The sequence below is a fragment of the Papaver somniferum genome, chromosome 4, assembly GCF_003573695.1.
Source record: "Papaver somniferum cultivar HN1 chromosome 4, ASM357369v1, whole genome shotgun sequence".
Lineage (NCBI taxonomy): Eukaryota > Viridiplantae > Streptophyta > Magnoliopsida > Ranunculales > Papaveraceae > Papaver > Papaver somniferum.
The window spans coordinates 112,004,874-112,024,779 of NC_039361.1; the positions used below are offsets into that span (position 1 = coordinate 112,004,874).

At 40.6% G+C, this 19,906-nt stretch overlaps 1 protein-coding gene across 2 annotated transcripts; it reads left to right on the plus strand.

Annotated features, from left to right (window-relative positions):
• Positions 1-13,915: 13,915 nt before the first annotated feature.
• Positions 13,916-17,581, plus strand: LOC113274192 (mitochondrial inner membrane protease subunit 2-like). Of its 2 annotated transcripts, none has more exons than XM_026523658.1 (6): positions 13,916-14,030; positions 14,231-14,343; positions 16,164-16,378; positions 16,510-16,582; positions 16,794-16,959; positions 17,261-17,581. In XM_026523658.1, the coding sequence occupies exons 3-6, from the start codon at positions 16,213-16,215 to the stop codon at positions 17,366-17,368; spliced, it is 513 nt and encodes a 170-aa protein (XP_026379443.1). In that variant the 5' UTR covers positions 13,916-14,030; positions 14,231-14,343; positions 16,164-16,212; the 3' UTR covers positions 17,369-17,581. The 2 variants fall into 2 exon arrangements, with proteins under 2 accessions (XP_026379443.1, XP_026379444.1); XM_026523659.1 differs by lacking the exon at positions 13,916-14,030 and adding an exon at positions 14,034-14,082.
• Positions 17,582-19,906: the final 2,325 nt, after the last annotated feature.

The window sequence follows — 19,906 nt, forward strand, 5'->3', positions numbered from 1 at the left end:
GGAAACATCCTCCTGGACATGTTCTCAAACAATTAGCATTTTATCTACGAAGCATCATATTTGGCTATGTGGAAGAGTACTCACGTCATTCTCTTCTTCAACACTCAAGTCAGAAACCGTCTGCCCAGCAGCAGAGAATTGAAGACCATCAATAGTTGATGGAGAAAAGTTCTGTAACCAAATAACGAATGTTGGTTTACGATCCTAGTAATACGGATAGGAAAAAGTCACGGCCGAAAAGTATTGACAACTAACCAAGGAAACAACTGGGGATTTTATGGTGTTAGGCAACAGCTTACAATTCTTGTTCCCGCCTTCTCCACCGTGAATGAATGTTTCTGCTTCTGAGAAGTTTACTTTGATTCGAGGTCTCATGGAACGACCGTCCTGCAAAAAGCAAATTGATGCGACAATCAAAAGCAATTATTTTAATCTTATGAAGAATATGCAAAAGATACATACTGGTGAACATCCTGGAGATGCCTTTCGCTTATCACTGCCAGAGATATGTTTCAATCTTGGTCGAGAAGCAATCATATCAGCAGAAGGAGGCACTTTCACTAAAGGTTGGCCACCCTTTACAAAATCGTGTAAACGCTCAAGATGCTGATCCCAGAAATCTATGTAACCTGGAGTTACATATGTAATTCGTTCAGAACAAGGAAACCAGTAAGAACCTCCTTCCACACGTGTGCGATCTAAACTGAAAAAGCGGGGGTCTAACAACACCACCCAATATTTCGCTTAGCAATCTGTATGGACAAACTCAAATATACTTTTAAGAGAATCAACAAGACCCAATCAATTAAAAGTACATCAACGAGTTTATATCTCTCTCTCTTGATTTAATTTCCTCAAACAGAAACTGCGAGTACTAATCAAATACAAGGAATAACTTGGATGGTACCAAAGACCAATATCCAAGGATCAATCAATGATAATCAACAACCAAAGGTTGGATTACTCTAATTGATGATCTAACACACAACCTGTATTATTTTAATTATAAAGATAAAACAATATAATGCGGAAACTGAAATAACACAGACACCAAAAATTTTATTAACGGGGAAACCGCAAATGCAGAAAAACCCCGGGACCTAGTCCAGATTGAACACACACTGTATTAATCCGCTACAGACACTAGCCTACTCCAAGTTAACTTCAGACTGAACTGTAGTTGAACCCCAATCAGTCTCCCATTGATCCAAGGTACAATTGTACTCCCTACGCCTCTGATCCCAGCAGGATACTGCGCACTTGATTCCCTTAGTTGATCTCACCCACAACTAAGAGTTGCTACGACCCAAAATCGCAGGCTTTGACAATAAACAAATCCATCTCACACAGACAAGTCTATCAAAGGATCAATCTGTCTCCCACATAAAAACCCTAAAGTTTTTGTTCCTTCTTTTGATAATAATCAAGGTGAACAAGAACCAATTGATAATTTGGTCTTATATTACCGAAGAACAACCTAGATAAATTAATCACCTCACAACAATCTTAATCGTATGGTAGCAAAAAAATATGTTATGGAATCACAAACAATGAGACGAAGATGTTTGTGACTACTTTTTATATCTTGCATATCGGAGATATTAATCTCAAGCCAATCAATCTGATTGTACTCGTACGATAGAAGATGCAAGATCAGATCACACAACTACGATAAAATTAGTATCAGTCTGGATTCACAATCCCAATGAAGTCTTTAAGTCGTTAACCTGGTTTTAGAAGAAGAAAACAAAGGTTAAAGGATAAACGACTCTAGCACGCAGACTAGTATCACATGTAAAGTGTGGGATTAGTTTTGCAGAGTTGTTAGGTGTCCCATCATATAGTCTTTCAAATCAGGGTTTCGTCTTGGTCACAGAGCAAACAAGATCCACCGTTAGATGAAAACCTGATTTAGATTAAAGTTATATTTCTCAACCGTTAGATCGAAAACATAGCTTGTTATACACAAATGAAATGCACGCTTCTAGGTTTGTTAACCGTACCCAAACGTGTACATTTTTGGTTCAACAATAGTTAACCAAAAGGTTAGCCATATGAGCATTTCATACCAACCATATTCTTCTTCACCATAACTAGTTCAAATGACTCAAATGAATTAGTTAGATAGTTGTTAAATTGCAAGGAAATCTTATGTACTACACAAGACACAATTGAAGCAAAGATGATTTGATTCACTCGAATCGGTTCATGAACTTTATAACCACGATTTGCAAATTACATTCTTTAGTCTTTATAAGTTTAAGTTCAGAAATCATCTTCAGATATATAACCTTCTTAAGTTCGCACACTTGGTTCGCGGATTTAAGCAACCGGGCAGAGTTTACAAACTCCACCAGAAAATCTCGGCAAAGACTTTCCGCCGGTTCGCGGACTGAGTTCGTGGACTAGTACTCACGTAACAAGTTTCTCAACTCCAGCATAATTTCTCGGGATGAGAAGTTCGGAAGTTCGCGCACTGAGTTCGGGGACTTGGCAACAAGCAATTCTTCCGGTTTCTCTTGATCAACAAAGTTCGCAAACTTTGGTTCAAGGGATAGGACTTATGCACATATGTGTTTCCACAACAATACTTATGTCCATCATTGGTTATGTAATCTAAACTCTCATTCCAACCGTTGAAACATTCTTAGAGGACGTTATATAGTTGTTACACCATTTTTCGTCAAAGCAATTTTCAAAGTGATTGAAACATATCATAACTTTCGTCACTAGGTAAAGATAAACATGTTCGAAGCGAAACGCTTAGTCGCTTACCAACACATATTTCGAGATATAGATAGGCGAGGTATAGTCGGCTCGAAATACCAAATGTGTATAATCTAAGTCTATATATATCATATGAATTTTTGTCTCAAGAAGTAGGAGATAGAGTAGATAGACTTTTGAGTGACAGATAAGTTCAAGTCTTCCCATACCTTTTTGTCGAGAAGTTCCACCGGTTCCTTGAGTAGTTCTTCTTCTTGTATGATGAATCGCCATGAAGTCCTTGAGATCAACTACACTTTCTATCCTAGTCCGAGACTTAGCTATAGTAGACTAGAAATCAAGACTTATAGTTTTGATCACTAACATTGACAAACATGCTTGAGATAGCAACGCATGCGAGTTCCACTGAGCAATGCTCTAACAATCTCCCCCTTTGTCAATTTTAGTGACAAAACTATCAATACATATGGAATACAAAAAAGGTAAAGAAAATTTAGTAGCTCCTATTCCACATGTCTAATCTTCAACATTCCTCGAAATCTTCGTCACTTCCAAGTACTCCAATGATCCCCAAGGTTGTAAGTTTATCATCACCGTTATTGAAGATCCGTAGCTATAACAATGAGAAAGCATCGGTCTCGATCATTGTTATACAATGTCATATTATTATTACACAGTGTCAAAGTCCAATTGTATCACAACTTCAACAATAATACTATGGTTATATGTATCACTACCCCTTAGTCAATACTCCATCTCACATGGAAACCACTCCCCCTTACATAATGATCCGAAAACCATATGTATTTTTAGTGTGAACTACATATTAATTCTCCCCTTTTTGTCAATAAAATTGGCAAAGTTACAAGAACGGGATCATAATGAAATTTCCGTAAGAGACATTTCATGACTAAAATAAAATATATACCACCTAATTTAGATGCAATCATATAGCCGAAGCTAATAGCATTCATCAAGGAGTTTAAAGATTCCACAACTGCACACCCCTCAAGATATGACCATTAAGCACAAGTTCAAAAGAACTCTCCCCCATTTGATGTCATTCCCAAGGGAACAACAAGAGCGACCTTAATTTCAAAAGAAAAGAAGGATTTTGATTGGACACCAAAAACCATGAGAAAGATTTTCTATATCCAAAAAATCAATCAAATTAATCACAAGTAAACCCATGATTAATTTAATCGGAATACACAATCAAATTAAACACAAAAATGATCAACTTAATTGATTATGCTCGACATAAGAGAACTTACGGAGCATACGAGTAACATAACCATTAGAAAATGAATAGGATAGTCGTTCATATACTCAACATAAGAGGATTCTTATGGAGTATGAAAATATTCAACTAGATTAATTACAAGAGAACCCATAATTAATCTAATTGGAATACACAACCAAACTAATTATAAAAGGAATCAATTTAATTGTCATTTGTTTTGCTCGACATAAAAAGACTTATGGAGCAATAACTAAATAACCAAACAAGATGATTAATTTAGTTCAAGAATGCTCAGCATAAAGTACCTTGCGGAACAACCAACAAAGCTAATCAAAAATTAATCAACTTGGTTGTATCGTGATCAATATAAGACACATTACGTAGCCTCACAGTATTACATAAAATATGGATCAGTGAAGATCAATACTGTGGAATACACAAGGATTCATTCTATCTTCCATCACTATTTGCATAACAATTTTTAATAGACATAATCCTTGAACACAAAATATTTTAACCTATCTTCCATTAAAGAATTGACAATATAGGCTTAATTTTTGTATATGTCAAACGTATATTCATCCTTAAAACAATACATGAATACCGATCATGAATGACTTTACTTTTGACAAAATATGGGACAACATAGTTCACGGACGTAAACACCAATATCCCATAACAAATTGCAATATAACAAATCATAAAGATTAAATACTACTGTTGATGGTGTTTTTTTAGCTTAGGGTTAAAATCATAAAACCTTACATCTGACATGACGTCACTACGACCACCACTAGCGCATGTGTCATGTTCCACGGCAGAACCCTTAGTATTGACCGACATCATCTTCGTACATACCAAACCCTAATTCTCACACCACCGTGCCAATGGCATACCATGCGAGCCACGTCTCCGCGCCAAGGCATGCCGACCATGCCAGCCGCACCACCGTGCCAATGGAAAACCATGCGAGCCACGTCTCCGCGCCAAGGCATGCCAACCATGCCAGCCGCACCACCGTGCCTATGGCAAACCATGCAAGCCACGTCTCCGCGCCAAGGCATGCCAACCATGCCATCCGCACCACCGTGCCAGCCACGTCTCCGCGCCAAGGCATGCCAACCATGCCATCCGCACCACCGTGCCATCCACGTCTCCGCGGCAAAGCATGCAAACCATGCCAGCCGCACCACCGTGCCAATGGCAAACCATGCCAGCCACGTCTCCGCGCCAAGGCATGCCAACCATGCCAGCCGCACCACCGTGCCAATGGAAAACCATGCCAGTCACGTCTCCGCGCCAAGGTATGCCAACCATGCCAGCCGCACCACCGTGCCAATGACATACCATTCCAGACACATCTCCGCACCAAGGCATGCCAACCATGCCAGCCGCACCACCGTGCCGATGGCATACCATGCCATCCACGTCTCCGCGCCAAGGCATGCCAAACATGCCGCATGTGCCAATGGCATGCCAGCCGCATCTCCACGCCGAGTCATGCGATGCCAGCCGTCCCAACATACCATGACGCTGGATGCCAAAAACGAAGGGTTGCAATAATCAACGGCTACCCTTCCATCTAAGGTGCAGATCTCAACCGTCCAAATTTGCCACCTAATGCATGAAAACTTCCGGCCCAAGGCCAAACATCACGGTTTGTACCAAACCCTAATTTTGGTCGCGCCTAAACTATGCCAAAGCCATGCCGGCCCTACAACATGCCGCTGCTGCCAAAACGGAGGGTTACAACAATCAACGGCTACCCTTCCATCTGAGATGCAGATCTCAACCGTCTAAGTTTGCCACCTAACGCATGGCAACTTCAGGCCCAACTCCAAACATCACGGTTTGTACCAAACCTAATTTTGGCCGTGCCTAAACTATGCCAAAGCCATGCCGGCCGTACCACATGTCGCTGGCTGCACGGAGGGTTGCAACAATCAACGGCTACCCTTCCATCTGAGATGCAGATCTCAACCGTCCAATTCTGCCACCTAACACATGGAAACTTGCGACCTAAATCCAAACATCACAGTTTATGCAAACCCTAATTTTTGTCGCTCTTAACACATGCCAAAGCCATGCCGACCCTACCACATTCCGCTGGCTTCCAAAACGGAGGGTTGCAACAATCAACGGCTACCCTTCCATCTGAGTTGCAGATCTCAACCGTCCAAGTTTGCCACCTAACGCATGGAAATTTGCGGCCCAAAGCCAAACATCACGGTTTATGCAAACCCTAATTTTGGTCGCGCCCAACACATGCTAAAGCCATGCCGGCCCTACCACATATCGCTGGCTGCCAAAACGGAGGGTTGCAACAATCAACGACTACCCTTCCATTTGAGATGCAGATCTCAACCTTCCAAGTTTGCCACCTGACGCATGGCAACTTGCGGCCCAAAGCCAAACATAACGGTTTATGCAAACCCTAATTTTGGTCGCGCCTAATACATGCCAAAGCCATGCCGGCTCTACCACATGACGCTGGCTGCCAAAACGGAGGGTTGCAACAATCAACGGCTACCCTTCCATCTGAGATGCAGATCTCAACCGTCCAAGTTTTCCACCTAACGCATGGCAACTTTCGGCCCAAAGCCAAACATCACGGTTTATGCAAACCCTAATTTTGGTCGCGCCTAACACATGCCAAAGCCTTGCCGGGCCTACCACATGACGCTGGCTGCCAAAACTAAGGGTGCACACGGTACGGTTCGGCTCGGTTCTTGCCGAGGCCGAGTACCTGTACCTCTCACCTGACGGTTCCAAAATTTTGGACCGGTCCCGGTACCGAGCACTTCGGTTCCGGTTCCATTCGACACAGGTCGGTACCGGTCGTTACCGGTTCCGGTTCCGGTTCCATTTCAGACAGAAATCAAAGCACCTGTTGTTTACCTGTTTTTCAATATCTCAAATTCTCATTCAAAGCAACAACTACTAAGTAGCAATATTACTAGCAAACCAAGCAAACAATGTCTTGAAAATCTTAAAAAAGATGTAGTAACGTGTGACTGAAAGAAAATAGAAACCAAAACATAAGATAAGTAGAACTGTAGAACCCTCCAAACTCCCTTATTCTTTCTTAATCTTGGATTCTTTCAAAAACTTCAGTCTACTGGAAATATCAGGATATTGTTGTCAATGGAGTATAAGATATGAACTGGTTAGTGGTAGTGGATAGCATACCTGTGTAGAAAATGAAACGAGAAAATTCGTGTAAACGAAATATCTAAATCCCACCAACAAATCTCAAGAACGTACTATTAGAGATAAAGGCTCAAGTATAAACTAAATTAGACTCGTGTATACCGAAAGAAATTCAGGCAACCAAAGTACTACAGTAGTAAGTAATATTTGCATAAAGAAACCCATGTACTGAAACAGTTCAACCTACCTAAGGGAAGCACTTATGAATCACAACTTGGTGGCATAAATCGATGTGTGCACTGGTATCCTCACAGTGGAAATTGGATTTCCTGAAAAGAAAACTACTAAAATTACAAGCCATTTGGAAACATTACAATTCTCATTCAATCTAGGGCTATTAAGAGTTCAGAAACAACCAATCTATGGCAATTAAGAGTTCAGATACCTCAATCGAGTACTCTAGTACTAATTAGATAGTCAGATGAGCTTCTGCTTCCAAAATCACACACTAACTGGTCGTTTTCTATCAAGATCGATAATTTTGTCAACATAAAACCAAAATTGAGTTGGTTAACAACAAAATTGTCAAAATTCCATAACCGATTTTGTAATTAAACTCGTAAATAAAACATAAAATCAACTAGTAAATAGGTAGAAATCGCAATTACCTTCGTGGTAGACCTGGTGGTGGTGATTAGAGATGAAATTGACTAGGGTTGAAATCCCTAAAACACAAATCAAACAAAAACACTATTATCCATCAACTGAAAATTTGTGTAATAGTGTCCCTGGGTTTACTTATGAAACCTATTATCCATCATAGCTAATAGTGTCCTATTTTTCAGTTTCATCTTCTCATACACAAATCAAACAAAAACACTATTATCCATCAAGATTCATGTGAAACAACAGCCACATAAGGTTTGGAAAAAAAAACAAGCAGCAACCAAATCAAAGTTTATGTTGTTGATAACATTTTAAACAGAAGTTACAGAATAGAAAATCCCTTCTGAAACCCTAATTAGTGAATGCAATCAACCCTAATGATTTTATTTTCTTTAAAGTTAAATCCAAAATTTAAATTTCAGAATAGTTCTTATTTTATCAGTTAAGATCCGTCTCTTCTTTTGAATCTATAAAGAAGAAGATGGGACAGAGAGAAGAAGAGATGTGGAAGACGAATATGAGGGAGAAAGGAGATGTTATACCTGAAGATAAATCCACTTGAAGGTATTCTACTGTTCTACAACCTTGAATCCTTGATGAAGAAAGCAACAACCTTGGTCCTTGATGAAGAAACGAAGGGTTAGGGTTAGTTAACAGAGAGTTCTCCTTCTCAGAGAGAGGAGACGAGAAAAAAAAAAAAGGAAGGGAAGTAGGAACTGAAACCCTAAGCCTAATACTTAGTTTATATAACCCTTTAATCTAACGGCTAATACTGATCCTTATCTCCCAAATCTAACGGTATATATTTTTCGGGACTTTCGGTCCGGTACGGCACGGTACCTGTATTGGACCGTGTACCTGTACCTCCAAGACCTCGGTTCCTATTTTTTGGACCGGTACCTGTACCTTGTACCTCGGTTCGGTCCAAAACCAGGTACGGTTCCACCGGTTCCGGTTCCGGTTCGGTCCGTCGGTCCGGCTCGGTTCCTGTGCACCCTTAGCCAAAACGGAGGATTGCAACAATCAACGACTACATTTCCATCTGAGATGCAGATCTCAACCGTCCAAGTTTGCCACCCAAGGCATGCCAACCATGCCAGCCGCACCACATGTGACAATGGAATGCCGAGCAACCTTTCCACGCCAAGGCATGCCAACCATGCCGCATATGCCAATGGCATGCCGTTCCAGCCACATCTCCGCGCCAAGACATGCCAACCATGCCGCATGTGCCAATGGCATGCCATGCCACATCTCCGCGCAAGGCATGCCAACCATGCCAGCCGCACCGCTGTGCATAAACCATGCCAGCCTTTCCTTCATGACGTTGGCTGCCAAAACGAAGGGTTGCAACAATCAACGGCCGCCCTTCCATCTAAGATGAAGATCTTAGCCGTACAAGGTCACCAGCTAACGCGTGGCAACTTTTGGCCCAGCACCAAGCCCTAATTTTGGCCGCGCCCAAACTATGCTAAAACCCTAGTTCTTGGCCGCGCCAAATCCTAGCTTGGCCACGCCTAACTATGTCAAAGCCATGCCGGCCATGCTTTCATGCCGCTGGCTACCAAACGAAGGGTTGCAATAATCAACGGCTACCCTTCTCCTCAAGATGCAAAATCTCGACCGTCGAGGGTCACCACCGAGCTGGCAAGTCTCCCGAGCTCAACTTGCCAAACAACAGCAACATGCTACGTGTTTTCCGCGAAAACACTCGAGACATCAACACATGTCACAAACTGGGGGATGCTCATTAGGGTATTGATTTGGCGGTTTACAGTGTGCGGCGTACATTACGCCCGTTACAAGAAAGTGTCATAAGGATGAGGCGGTTAGTAAATACAAGGAGTAACGGTGAAATGTTTCCTTCATTGTGGAAGCATCAATTCCAGGCATTACCCATTACCGTTTCCTTCCATTTACTCAAACCGTTTCCAATTCTTACGAGACCAGGGTACGTTTCGTTGCGACTTAGGTTTCACCTATTTCCACCAAACAACAAGTTTTGGTCAGGAGCATACAACACTCAGAAATCACTTGTTAGCTTTCCCATCTATTAGCTTTCACTTTCTGATACAAGTCAAACAACTACTCTTCTAGAATCAACTATTCTGGTCTCAACACTCTCTTCGCTTCCCTCCCCAAAACCAACCCTTCTCCTTCACTTTGTGACCGAAGCAAGTCTGGAACGGCCATTTCTTGGTTTAGGCCAGATTTGTACAGATTGATATCTCGAATCTAAAGTACTCCCTTGTAGTACATTGTTTAGGGTTTAGACTCGTTTCTCACCCACAACACACGAAATTACCGAAACCAGCAGAAACTATTTTCACCCTCAAACAATTGGCGACCACAGTGGGAGATTAATCTCTCGGTTACAATATGAACTTTCAATTTGTGATTTCATCTTTCAAACGCCGATCTTAAGATGGTGGAGCAAAAAAAATCCGCTCGGGAATCAATGGCTCAATTATCAACTATCACACGATAAGGAGTGACTGGGGACTTCTCGCGATCATGGCGGCGCTTCCTACAAAACTAGGACTTGCACCCGGGAGATCCAGTTCCGTTAGGAGATCCAAAAAACCAAGTAAGTCTTGTTAGGAAAAATACATGGTCTACTACTTCAAATCTTCACAGAGATGATAAAAACCGATAGCCATATTGTTCCCATGTTTCATTTCATGCTTTCTACTGTCGCATAACATTCACAATTCCATAGCTTTCCAAGGGTACTTATACTACTTACAGTCATAACCAAAACAACATTATTCTAAAACAATTCATTCCAAAAGAATAATCCAAAACCCTCTTAGATAACAGTTATCTACCAATTCAAATAAAACCATAAACCAGGCGCTTTGTTTTCCTTTCAAAAAAAAGGAGAGCCAACCCCTTTTATAGGCATAACACTTTTGGAATTTGAATAAGGAAAGGATTTACTATTTGAGCTACACACGGAAAGAGACAACTGGGGCCGCAAGAACAAGCCTCACGATGCCCAACAGTCCGCGCCGTGCCAAGCCAACACCGTGTCAAGCCAATAATCCACGCCACGCCAAGCCAGCGCCGTGCCAAGCCAACAGTACGCACCATGCGCAGCTAACAGTCCGCACCATGCGCAGCCAACAGTCCGCACCATACCAAATCCAAGCCAGCGCCCATTCCAAGCCGATCTAGTGCCAGCAGCTTGCATCCTTCCAGCGCTAACAGATTGCATCTTTCCAGCGCCAGCAGCTTGCATCCTTTCCAGCGCTAACAGCTTGCACTCTTCTAGCGCCATCTTCTCCGCTCCATAACCAGCCAAAGCAGCTCCATCCTCACCCTTCGAAACAACACAATGACTCCAGCACTCCGTGATCAAAACCGCGCCATCTCTGCACGATACACCTACGATCACCAGAACCAGAGCCGCTTCCGCCACCCCAACGTTTCTTCAAGTATGACAGCTTCAACCGTCACCAAAGACGCTGCTACTCCACCATCAGGGCAAGATACTGGAAGAGCCGGAAGAATCCTACCTCCTTTTACCACTGTTGATTTGAGAGAAAGACAAAAGGTTCTCGTAAGGCTCAAACATACGTGTTTATAACTCGAAAAGAGATATTTATTTCCTCAAGACACTGACGGAGCGGCCATCATAAGAGTCACGTCAACCCAAGAGGGAACTGACAAGGAATACTTTTAACATCCGGCACAGGCAATTCAGTAGGACGTGCGTTTATAGATGAAGGGGCTCGCGTTGCTCTTGAAAGCCCAATAGAAGGGAATCATCAATCCAATTTCATCACACGTAAAGATCAAGAACGACTTCTCCAAAATCGAGGCAAAGGAAATCGACAACCTTCCTGAATTCACAGAGACCCCCTTCCCGTCAGGAGATGCATGATTTCTGGGACTTCGCCCACAAAATCATGCAGTCTATGATGAAACAGTTATGTGGGATTCTATATTTCTCCAAGGCGTAGCGTCAAGACATATTTGCATCCCTCAACCGCACTGCATCAGGAAAGCAGCTGTTTCCAGCCAGGGAAGCCGTTCTCAAACCCAAACCTCTCTTGGAAAGCATGATCGATAGATGGAACTGGGGACTCCTAACCACTGTTCACTTGAGGAATGTCGAGTTTGAGAGAACGCTGAGTGACGCAGTCTCCGGCTTCAACATTGTAACCGTCAAGGCTCTGAGAGTTTCAAGGCATCGTTTTGACGTTCTCTCCAGAAGTGGCTCCGCTTCAACGTTCTCCAGCAGCGGCTCCGCTTCAGCGTTCGCTTCAGCAGCCGCTCCGCTTCAGCGTTATCTCCATAAGATGCTCCAGGATCTGAAGCAACATTTGGCTCCTTAAGTTTCATACGTCCTCTCCAAGATCCGAAGCCGCTTCAACACCACTCCTTCCTGCAAAGGGTCGTACCACCACACTCCCCATGTCAAGGATCATGATCGCAGCCAGCCAATCTTCGTAGTCATGGCCACCTTTTGATCCATCCCGCCAAAACTCGTGACTATGGACAGTTTGTTCGCTTATGCATCCAGCCAATCCTTTTACTTCCATGGATGCCCATACAATTCTAGCCAACCTACTTTGTTCCCACGACAATGTAGTCTCTTCTGATTACATCTGCTACCAAGAACTGTTGTCGCTCATTTTTTGATACCATCCAAAGCTTCACCGCAACAACAATCACTACAAAGGTAACCCGTACTCCTCCACATTTTAGTTTCACGTGGAAGAAGTAACAAAATCACCAGTATGAACGCACGATGGTGATGTCTTTATCATGGTCAACCCACTAGCCATACAAGATGGAAACATGTAGACCATACTTGGTGACTGAGGATCTACAAGGAATCCTTTCACTTTCAAAGCTCAGAAGACACACCATAACCACAACAAGGTCATCTACTCTTCAAGGGTGTAGCGCAAGAATATCATCACCTCTCTGTCTAGAAGACGCCTTCAACACTTTACGAGGCCGCGGCGGATCCCAAGCCTTCTAAAAGGAAAAACAACTTCATAAACTAAAGAAAAATGCGACTGGGGACTGCTCATCGCAGTCCATCCCGACGACCATCAAAGACTCATGAGATAACTCCAGAGACGCGGCTGAAACATTTTCTTGAAGAAACAAAGGGAGCCACGATAAACAACATAACTCTCTCATTCCTTCCTCTTCCCTATCCAGAATATTTCGTCTATGTGCATTCCAGCGTCACATCCAAAAGAGTACAATAAGCTTGTATCAAATCCCGTGGACATGGATTCAAGGCGATGCGATGAAAGTAGGCTACACATGGGGACTACCAGCATGAGAAGCTTTCACTCCCCTAAAGCCAAATATGCAATTCCTATCCTTTAAGAAAGCATAAAGCAAACAACTTCCGTATAACCAACTTGTAACCGTCAAGGCCATGTGCCTGGCACATGTCATCCAGCCCTGCTGCATGATAGCTCGGCCAACCAAATCCCTGCCATCATTGTTGAGCATCATTCCCTAAATGATGCAAGTGTGCTAATGCAAGTCTTGCTTGCATGCCTGCACGCCACATGCATACAGGTTTTATGACAAACTCATTTGGCATCTCTTGATGCTAATCTCGCATCATTGGTCATGTCCAAATCTCGTTTGGTATATGCCTTTGCCTAGCTGCAACTTTGAATGCACCACCGCATTTTTGGCCTATGCCATGTTGCCAATAATGCATAACTATGGCGCATTATTACTAGACCGCTTGACCAGCCGGTCATACCTAGTTACTTGAGCCTAGACTTTTTCTTGTAGGGCAAGTCTTATGGTGGAATCCAACCTATTCCAAGTGTGGAAAAACCATGGAATGTCAAGTCTAGTAGCTTCCAAGTTGGAGTCTTTCACAGAAAATCCAAGCAAGGTTTCATGGTTTCATAGAAGGGTTCGTGGAATCCATTTGAACGCCAATAAGAATAGCGTATTTTTTTTATCCGTAGATTTAAAATGAGTTGTTGAAATCTAACGGCTGAGGAAAAAACGCTATTAAGAATAGCGTTTTTTTAGGGCTATTAAGAATACGTTTTCACTATTCCACCACTACACTTGCACTTTCATTCACAATTCCAAATGCTGAGATGGCGTAGAAGACTTGCTCTAAAAGAGGTTTATAACCTTTTGGGTTTTAAGCCTTTTGAAAAAATATAAAGGCTGTATAATACAGCTCCTTCTGTAGATTTCCAAGGACATTTCTTCTCCTTCTTTACAAATTTCTAATTTTAATCAGGTATGGTCGTCTAAATTCGTCAGGGGAATCTTCTCCTCTCTTTTCCCCTTTCGTATGTATCCCAACAAAAATAAAACCATATATAGTTATGGTTATTTATAGAGATTGTTAGATTGTTAATGAACTCATATACAGGATTTTATATCTACATCATTGAATTTTTCAGTCCCTTTTTCTCATAATGTCTCTTTTTTATCTAGATTGTGTGGGAATCACAACCCCAAGTTGGAAGCTCAAAGAATTCCCTGCTCAATTGACAATTTATCTGGGTGAACTCAAGGTGGAAGCTCAAAGAATCCCCTGCTTAATCTCAGTAAGCATTCTGTTTTAATGAATCTCAGTTTGATAAATTGTCCAGTGAACCCAAAGTTGCTTCTTTCAACTTTCATTAATTTTAGTAGGTTAACTGTTTGATGAATTCTCTCGTTGAATTAGCAAAGAGCCTTATTTAATCTCTCTTGTACTTTCTTTCTTTTTGTTAATGATATTAAGCAAACGGATTCCCTCTTCAACAACAATGTTGATGGATAGTGATCTTTATTTTAAGTACCGTCACTGTTGCCTTGTTGATGTGATAAGTCATGTTGCCTTGTTAGTTGATCACAATATTGAAGGGGAGGAGAGCATGTTAGTCTGAGTTTATAAATCACAAAATAGCTTTCAACTTGAAGTCTTGAATGCATATTTGGTGAAGAAATCTCAGATTTGGTCCCTTAAGTATAGCTATTGCTGTTGGGTTCTCCAGCTTGTGAAATATCACAGAAAACCTTTATTCTTATAGTACTCAGTCTCTCCTTGCTTCTATTTCTTCTTGGCTGTAACTTTAAATGTAGACACACTGGTGCAGGTTCTAACATCCTAAGATGAGTTCACTTTGTATATGTGTTTCTCCTCTTTCTGTTGGGTTCTCCAGCTTGTGAAATATTGTTGGTTTGGCACACTTCTTTACTGTATATCTTTTGGTGCTGGTTCTGGTGCTGTCTAGCTCGCAGATCTTAGTTTGATGAGTTTTATCCACAAAGGAATGTAACGGTCTATGCTGATGCTTTTAAGAGTAAAGAAGTAAAAAATCAAATGACCGTAATGTTAAGTTTTTTCTATCTCAAAATGGTCAATGTAGGAAAACTGCTCTAGGTGTCAGTTTATTGTCACATGATGTTCCAGATTTGGTCACTAAGTAGCTATTTCTGTTTGGTTCTCAAACTTGTGAAATATCACAGAATACCTTGCTACAATATATTCTCATAGTACTCAGTTAAGGTTCTTCACTTCTCTTTGTTTCTTTAGGGAATAATTCGTGCACCATCATGATTCAAAGTTTAACATATTGACCCGATTCAGATTCGCGATAGATTCTGCTACTTATATATGAATTGCGATATATAGATGAATATGTTGAATAAAACTTTTGGATGATCCTTTCGGTCCCCACAAGTTTTTGAATCATCAACGAGTGTAGCTATTGTCGTTGGGTTCTCAAACTTGTGAACAAGTGCTTTAACATAGATATAAAGTTAGGCTCCAAATTTACCGTTCGATATCCTCTTAATATCTCTTTTTAGAAGCTTAATATTTGAGAACCCATTGTTAATATCTCTTAATATCACCCATTGTTACAGATGGTTATTTTCTTTTTTTGATTGACCAGGTCGAAGTAAGGATGGAGGGAGGTTTTGAAATGTTTGAGTTTCTTAGGGACAGAGTAGACATATCTTATCAATGCACATGCACCTTATAAAAATTGCTCGCTGACTTCTTTTAGCTTCTTCGTCGGTCCCACCACTGTGCGTGGTCATCTAGTTTATCCTTTGTTTCAACTTTAGATTGAACATTGAAGTAAGGCACACATTTTGTGATGCACAGCTAGTTTTTTTCTCCGTCTGAGTAGGATCGATAGGAAATACCTACATTAAACTTACTTATAGTCTTGATCGTCACACTAAACTAAAAAAAAAAAAACATCTGTATGGGTATTGCGATATTGCGTCAAAAATCGAAACTACAGGTTGTGGTTGACCACGTGCTCAAGCTGGAGAATTTCTTTTAATTTCGATGTTGAAAACTTGTGCATAACTTATGTGAGCAAAACTTGTAACATTTCTTTTTTTCTATTGTATCCGATGGTTTGTGCAGATGGTGTAATGTCCAATGCAAAGCTTTTGAGTTTGGGTAAAATTTGAATATGGGAGCTCTGAATTTTTTATGGGACACTGCGAAGAAGTCTTTTACTGCTGGATTGATTACGCTCACTGTTTCAGACCGATATGCTAGTATTGCCCCTATACGAGGTCTTTCAATGCATCCTACGTTCAACCCTAACAAGAGTACTTTTATGGGATCACCAGTGGGTGAGTTTCTACTGTTCCGAAGTCATTATCGTGCATCACTATATTCTTTTTTTTTTATCTTTTTCTTTTTCTGAAGCTTAGTTTTGAGGTGACATATGAATTAGTTTTTTAATTAGGGATTTTCATTGCAGATGATCGTGTGCTGATCGAAAAATTTTGTCTAGAGAAGTACAAAGTTTCACATGGTGATGTGATTGTTTTTCGGTAATCTATCCCCTCTTTTAACCTCAGCAGACCTTTAGAAACAAACAAACACAATGGCACGGAAAATTTCTCAAAATTTCCGATGTTTCATTGTGCACTTTATATGTTACCGGTATGAGTTACATCTGTAGTGGAAAGTAATTTTATTGGGTTTTGGCTTTCAAACATATGCAATGTTGAGTTCCATCAATATACGAAATATAATTTGCAGGTCTCCAATCAACTACAAGGAGAAACACATAAAAAGAGTAATTGCTTTGCCTGGTGATTGGATACAAATCCTCAATTCATACGATACAATAAGGATTCCTGATGGACATTGTTGGGTTGAGGGGGATAATTCTGCCTCAACTTTGGACTCGAGATCATTTGGCCCGGTAACATACTCTACCATCAAAAATGCTCACAAACTAACCTGCTAAACTTGTTATTTCAAAAATCCAACAGAATTTGTCTTTTTTTCTTGAAAACTAATTTGTCTATTTAACCTCCTCAAATGCTTATTGGTTACACTTTGAAGAATTCATTGTAGAGGCTTGCAGTATGATCTGTCAAATTAGTTTTGGTCACATCACAATATGTTTTTCAATATGAGATTATGAGTAATATAATAGAAGTGTTGGTTTTTATGTGAGTAAATTTGCTCCTAACTCAATGTCTGCTTGCTTTTTGCCGCAGATTCCATTAGGTTTAGTTCAAGGAAGGGCGACGCATATTGTTTGGCCTCCTCAAAGAGTTGGTAAAGTGGAGCAGAAAATGCCGGAAGGGAGACTACGACCATACTGATTCTTTTCATTTTTGTTCAAATTCTTGTCCGACCTAATTTGTAAAGAGTTGGTAAAATAGACCAGCTTGAGTGCCAAGATGCACAAAAACCTACCTTTGACATACTGTCAGATATAACCAGAGATGACTATGGCTATGGGAGTAAAATTTTTGAATAGCTAACTTGTTTTATTTTTTTCTTGTAAGAGAGCAAGTCAAAGAAATACTTTATGACGTTCCATGAACAGTGAAGTCCACGTTCTGCGGCACCCTGGGTGAAGAAAGTCTTCCTCCGGCAGTTTGTAAGCAGATCACTGAATCAGACAAGGAGTGTGTCTCTCTCGGTGAGGATCGAGGAGGTCCAAGTGCATGGCTGTCATCTGGATAATGTGGGAGCCTTAGTTGAAATTCTTTAGACTGAAAAAATAAAGTTAATAAAGCTCATACGTTGAACGGTAAGGAAATCCTCGATATCTATTGGCCGAAATAAGTCTTTTTTGAGTTTTGTGAAACGAGTACTTTAGTGAGGACACTAAAGAACGTGACTTAGTGCAATAAATGGTTGGTTAAAATTAATTAAGAGAACGTGACTTACACTGTTTAGAATTCTACGGAAATCCAAATCGCAAAAAAATCAATTTCAGAATCTACTAAAGGAAACCCAAAATAAAAATAGGAAACCAAATTTTTTTATGGGGGAACACATGTAGGCCGTGTCCGAGAGAAACATGGTAACAGCCTCAAAATTTTAATATATGGCTAAGCGAAGTACTCTTTCAATGTGAAGCAAAACAATCCAAAAAACATAAAAGGTCGTAAACCGGCACACTTCGCAACAATTTTCAATTTGTCATCAATATAGTACGAGGATATGTAGAGCCATCGAAGAGACATGGAGCTACAAATCAATACTGGCACAAAAGTAACATAATCGACACCAGTGATGAAAAAAGAGGAAAACTTAATCGTGCGTTGAAACTCACGCATAATCTGAAAACAATAACACCATCAAGTAGATTAAGTAGGCAGAAAATAATATATGATTTCTATATGTAGTAACTTAGCCTAACCGTTAATTATTTGACGAGAAGGTCTTTTGATTTAAGATTAATCATCCTTTTTTCTTTGTGAGGATTTATTTGAACTAAGGCTTGAATTGTATAAAAAGAGAAAAGGTGAATTTTATTTTCTGGGATGTCTGTTTGTGATTACTCATGAGCTACTTGCAAATTTTTGATCTCATGACGTTGATATATTTGGGAGATCTCACATCTTTCCGCAATGAACAGTTTAAGGGAAGACCATTCTGCTTATGGAGATTAAATTCCATTGTGAACGATTTCATGATCATACGTTTCCAAGTCTTTAGGGTGTTCAGATTGTGCGCAGTTTTGTCCATTCAAGTGCCGTGAAAGATAGGTTTCTGCTTCGACAACTTTAAGTTGTTCTTTTTGACCCACCAGTATGTATCAAGATTTGCACTTAACGCATTTTATTTTGTAACTTGGATATGGTTTGATTATGGTAGAACTTCTTGGTAAATTTTTTGGACTTCCACTTCTTTGCACCACGCTCATGGAAAACAAAATCGTTAGATCCTCGTAGCGTTATATACTCTAAGAACATTGACATTTCATGTGGGTCATATCGATTCTCTTCTTTAGTTCATTTGCCAGAAGATATATAGAGTATTTTTTAGAGTAGCGCTAGGGTGACCGTGGGAAATACGAGAAGAAATCCCGTGGCACTAATAGGGGGTGGGTCCCACCATTTCATTGGGCCCCACCCTCTATTAGTATCACGGAATTTTTTCCAGTATTTCCCACGGTCAATAATTCATTTTCGGTATTTTTATTTTTTTTTGGTGAGAATTTGTCAAGCTTACGGTCAATAAGATATTTCCTTAAGCTTATTTGCAAGGCGCACAAAATAGTATACCGTGCATAAACTAATTTGTCAAGCAGAGTGCATAAATGCGCACGATAGAGATAGAGATCATGAAAACCCTTTCCCGCATTGAACAGCGAGGAAATTCTTGCTTTTTATTGACCGAAATAGGTTTTTTTTTTAGTTTTGTGAAACGAGCGTTTTGGTGAAGACACTTGGCAACGTATGATTAGTTTAAAAAGAATAAGAAAATATAAAATAAAGGAAACCAATTTGGAATTCGCGAAGACACTTGGCAACATATGATTGGTTTAAAAATTAAAAACTCAAAAAGAAAATCTAACATGCCGTGTTTGGAATTTTATGGAAGTCCAAATTCAATTTGGAAATCGAGTATCTACCGTATAAGGACTCTTTTTTCCAAATTAATATATAAAGGGAAAAAAAATCTACATATTTTCTGCGAAAATAAAATGAAAAAATAAACATAGTCTCCACATATTTAATGTGTTTGCCCGCCGCACCAAATCAAAAATACATCGCCACGGGCCGGGGCGAAACCCCGCGCGCATCAAATCAAAAATGCATCTCCACGGGGCGGGGCAAAGCCCCGCACACATCAAATCAAAAATGCATCTCCATGGGACAAGACGAAACCTTGCTCACACCAAA